At 52.2% G+C, this 4,577-nt stretch overlaps 1 protein-coding gene across 1 annotated transcript; it reads right to left on the reverse strand.

Moving 5' to 3' along the window:
* Positions 1-532: 532 nt before the first annotated feature.
* Positions 533-3,387, reverse strand: LOC136379040 (uncharacterized). The gene is made up of 2 exons (XM_066346511.1): positions 3,275-3,387; positions 533-2,234 (listed from the first exon to the last, which is right to left on the reverse strand). Exons 1-2 carry the CDS (start codon positions 3,385-3,387, stop codon positions 533-535), a joined length of 1,815 nt encoding a protein of 604 aa, XP_066202608.1.
* Between the last annotated feature and the right edge of the window lie 1,190 nt (positions 3,388-4,577).

Raw genomic sequence — 4,577 nt, forward strand, 5'->3', positions numbered from 1 at the left:
CTCAGGGTCCTTTTTAGCAGTCATCTGGTGATTTTAATATGCAGTACAGTGTGAGAAGAATTCCAACAGCGACTCATGCGAGCTGCTCAGGGGAGGCGCTTGTGCCCTCATTTACACCCTCGTGTAAAGGGGCGTCCATCCACGGACACGGGTTACTGAGTGTGAGCCAGCCCAAGGAGAACCATCTTCGAAGAGTCCCGCATGAACCCGCCCAGAACTGCCATGAGCTTAGGTAATTTTTACAAAGGTCACTGTTCCCAATGTCAACATAAGAAACATCTCAACCTGTACAGAATTTTTATAAGTTTATTTGAGCCAAACTGACAACAATCACCAGGAAGCAAAATCTCAATGGATTGAGAAAATAAATGTGTCAGTTTTGTAGCTTATTTTTATGCATTAAAATAAAAGAAGGAGATGTAAGGGGAGTTACACAAAATCCATTGGCGATGGATTCAGGGGTGGGAGAGGGCAGAGTGGGGGGATCTAGGGGCTGGATTCGGGGGGGTGGGAGAAGGCAGAGTGGGGGGATCTAGGGGCTGGATTCGGGGGGTGGGAGAAGGCAGAGCGGGGGGATCTCTGGGGCTGGATTCGGGGGGTGGGAGAAGGCAGAGCGGGGGGATCTCTGGTGATGGATTCGGGGTGGGAGAAGGCAGAGCGGGGGGATCTCTGGTGATGGATTCGGGGGGTGGGAGAAGGCAGAGCGGGGGATCTCTGGTGATGGATTCGGGGGGTGGGAGAGGGCAGAGTGGGGGGATCTCTGGCGATGGATTCGGGGTGGGAGAAGGCAGAGCGGGGGGATCTCTGGTGATGGATTCGGGGGGTGGGAGAAGGCAGAGCGGGGGATCTCTGGTGATGGATTCGAGGTGGGAGAAGGCAGAGCGGGGGGATCTCTGGTGATGGATTTGGGGTGGGAGAGGGCAGAGTGGGGGGATCTCTGGTGATGGATTCGGGGGGTGGGAGAAGGCAGAGCGGGGGGATCTCTGGTGATGGATTCGGGGTGGGAGAGGGCAGAGTGGGGGGATCTCTGGCAATGGATTCGGGGTGGAAGAGGGCAGAGTGGGGGGATCTCTGGCGATGGATTCGGGGTGGGAGAGGGCAGAGTGGGGGGATCTCTGGCGATGGATTCGGGGGTGGGAAAAGGCAGAGTGGGGGGATCTCTGGCAATGGATTCGGGGGGTGGGAGAAGGCAGAGCGGGGGGATCTCTGGGGCTGGATTCGGGGGGTGGGAGAAGGCAGAGCGGGGGGATCTCTGGTGATGGATTTGGGGTGGGAGAAGGCAGAGCAGGGGGATCTCTGGTGATGGATTCGGGGGGTGGGAGAAGGCAGAGCGGGGGATCTCTGGTGATGGATTCGGGGGGTGGGAGAGGGCAGAGTGGGGGGATCTCTGGCGATGGATTCGGGGTGGGAGAAGGCAGAGCGGGGGGATCTCTGGTGATGGATTCGGGGGGTGGGAGAAGGCAGAGCGGGGGATCTCTGGTGATGGATTCGAGGTGGGAGAAGGCAGAGCGGGGGATCTCTGGTGATGGATTCGAGGTGGGAGAAGGCAGAGTGGGGGGATCTCTGGCAATGGATTTGGGGTGGGAGAGGGCAGAGTGGGGGGATCTCTGGTGATGGATTTGGGGGGTGGGAGAAGGCAGAGCGGGGGGATCTCTGGTGATGGATTCGGGGTGGGAGAGGGCAGAGTGGGGGGATCTCTGGCAATGGATTCGGGGTGGAAGAGGGCAGAGTGGGGGGATCTCTGGCGATGGATTCGGGGTGGGAGAGGGCAGAGTGGGAGGATCTCTGGCGATGGATTCGGGGTGGGAGAGGGCAGAGTGGGGGGATCTCTGGTGATGGATTCGGGGTGGGAGAAGGCAGAGCGGGGGATCTCTGGCGATGGATTCGGGGTGGGAGAGGGCAGAGTGGGGGAATCTCTGGTGATAGATTCGGGGTAGGAGGGGGCAGAGTGGGGGGATCTCTGGCGATGGATTCGGGGTGGGAGAGGGCAGAGCGGGGGGATCTCTGGCGATGGATTCGGGGTGGGAGAGGGCAGAGTGGGGGGATCTCTGGCGATGGATTCGGGGGTGGGAGAAGGCAGAGTGGGGGGATCTCTGGCGATGGATTCGGGGGGTGGGAGAAGGCAGGCGGGGGGATCTCTGGTGATGGATTCGGGGGGTGGGAGAAGGCAGGCGGGGGGATCTCTGGCAATGGATTCGGGGGGTGGGAGAAGGCAGGCGGGGGGATCTCTGGGGCTGGAGGAGAAGGCGATGTCGGGAGACAGCACTTCCACTGCACGGTGGGCACAGACGGCTCTCAGTTAGCATCCTCAGCACAGGGGCCTGGGGTGCGGGGAACCAGATGGCAACGAGCGCTTTTGTGATCTTGTGCCCTGAGGGGTCTGAAAAAGATCACTTTGACATCTCAAAAGTATGTTATCTTAGACGCAAAATGACAAGGGACAAGTTCACTTAAGGCAAAGATTGACCTTTGTCAAGGAGGCTGCTAGCCTAGGACATGACTGCCCGTCATGACTGACTTTCAATTAGGAATTTTTATGCTCAGACCATCCTATGTGGTCACTTCTGGTCTTTGAGTGTGTGCAGCCGCCAGGCAAACCTCCCCTGAGTGTGCCAGGTTCGGTATGTGACACCTTTTTCTGTCCACACCATCCCTGGGGACTGAGAAGACCCGGTGAGTCACTGCACCTCGGAGTTCCTTTTGAAGTTCAAATCGCGGTGATGGAGCTGCATGCTGAGGAAGCCTAGCTAGTCCATAACGGTCTGATCTGTTCCTTCCGCTAAAACTCTGTGCAGGAAAGGTCTTCTGGAAGTTCTCCCCAAGAGGGAAAATATTATTTTTTTGCTTTTTGTCAAAAAATAAAAATTACAATGGGTATAAAGTTATATGTATGTTAAATTTACACACACACACACACACACACACACACACACACACACACACACACACACACACACAGCAAAGACCAAGAAAAAAGGCCAGAAAGGGGTGGGGACCAAGTACATTTCAATTTATTCCTGTTAATTTTTTTTTCCCAAGAAGACTGTTAAAAAAAGAAAAAGCAGTAACAGACTGTATTTGCAGAATCTGATGGCGTGATAGAAACAGTTAAAACCTTCTGGGTGATCTTCCTAGGTTCGACGAACTGTTGCAGACAATTCAGTTCACATAGAGTTTATTTAGCAAATTACCTTTCCTTTGTTGTTTTTATTTCCTTGATTTGGCACATTCAAATACTGCTCTAGGTGCCAGAGATCGGGGGTCCCCCCGGTACCACAGGACTTCCGCTTGAGGAACCAGGTTATTGACGTCCTCTGCAGGAGGCGGCTGCTTCAGACGCTGCACGGTCAGTTCCAGGCACCAACGCCGGAATCGCTGGTTTGTCATTTTGCAGCCCGTGAATACCGCTGCAACTTTCAACAGTTATAGCGGGCCCCCTTGGGTACTGGTGGCTCTGTGTGATATCTAGTACCCATCCTGTCTAAGTGTGCACCCCAGGAAATCCAGAGGTGCAGGATGAAGGGGCTTTGTGCCTCCGCACGTGCTGTTCAAACCATTCTCAGTCTCATTCAGCTTCCTGTCTTACAGATGCTTCCTGGAATGACTAACCAATTAGCCAGTATGGACTGTGGATTTCAGCATCACTAAATAGGCCAGCATAGGCAAGACAAGTGCTTTTTTTTTTTTTTTTTTTTTTTTAATACATAGGAACATTAAAAATAAATCAGAGTACATACTCTGGGATAAGCAAATACACTCCTTGAGAGATGGGACTTACACTCTCTGAAACTAGAAAGATTCTTTATCATCTGAAATGCATGTCCTTCCCATCTCTCTAAACTGATTTCCTCCTAAATATATTTCTATACTCTCAAAACATAAATGGTAGTCCCCAGATCCATGCATAGACTAATGAGAGATTGAACAGTTCATGTCATCTTGTGACTTAATTCCATTTTCAACAGCATAAACTATTAAAATAGACCAACAGCTGTTATTTCCAACACAAATCAGTTTTGTGTTTAAAATAAAATAGCATTTGGAGCGAGGTTTCTCAGTGGTATAGAGCTGGGAAATACTTGGAAGTTTTACTGCATCTTCCATGAGCTTAATCTCTTCCAAAATCTGCCCCAGGATGAACGTGACAGGTCCCTGCCTTCATGGAACACCCTGGCAGAGGCTCTGCATTCCGGGAGTTAGTGCCACAGCTATCTTGCATCCTCTGCTCAGACATCTCCTTCTTCTTTTTCCCTAAGTCAATACTTTTTTACTTGTTGTTCTGGCTCATTTTCCTAGAGCTTTAGATTTATGGATTGACTCTCTACCTTTCAATAGCTTTCCAGCCTGGAGCTTCTTTTTCTGGCTTCTGAGCTAATTACTGATCCCTGGAGTTAATTATTTTCATCATGGCGAGAAGGTAAAGTGCGGCCCCTGACTGCTGTCAGCTTGGAGCTGTCTGGCTCTCACAGCTGGACCGGGGAGTTCTGTGAGACATAAACAATTTCACAGAGTATCCGTAGCAGACGTTGCCGCTCTCTGATCATGGGTGGAGCAGGACAAAGACAAAAGCATGTCTG

Source organism: Saccopteryx leptura, chromosome 7 (assembly GCF_036850995.1).
Source record: "Saccopteryx leptura isolate mSacLep1 chromosome 7, mSacLep1_pri_phased_curated, whole genome shotgun sequence".
Classification (NCBI taxonomy): domain Eukaryota; kingdom Metazoa; phylum Chordata; class Mammalia; order Chiroptera; family Emballonuridae; genus Saccopteryx; species Saccopteryx leptura.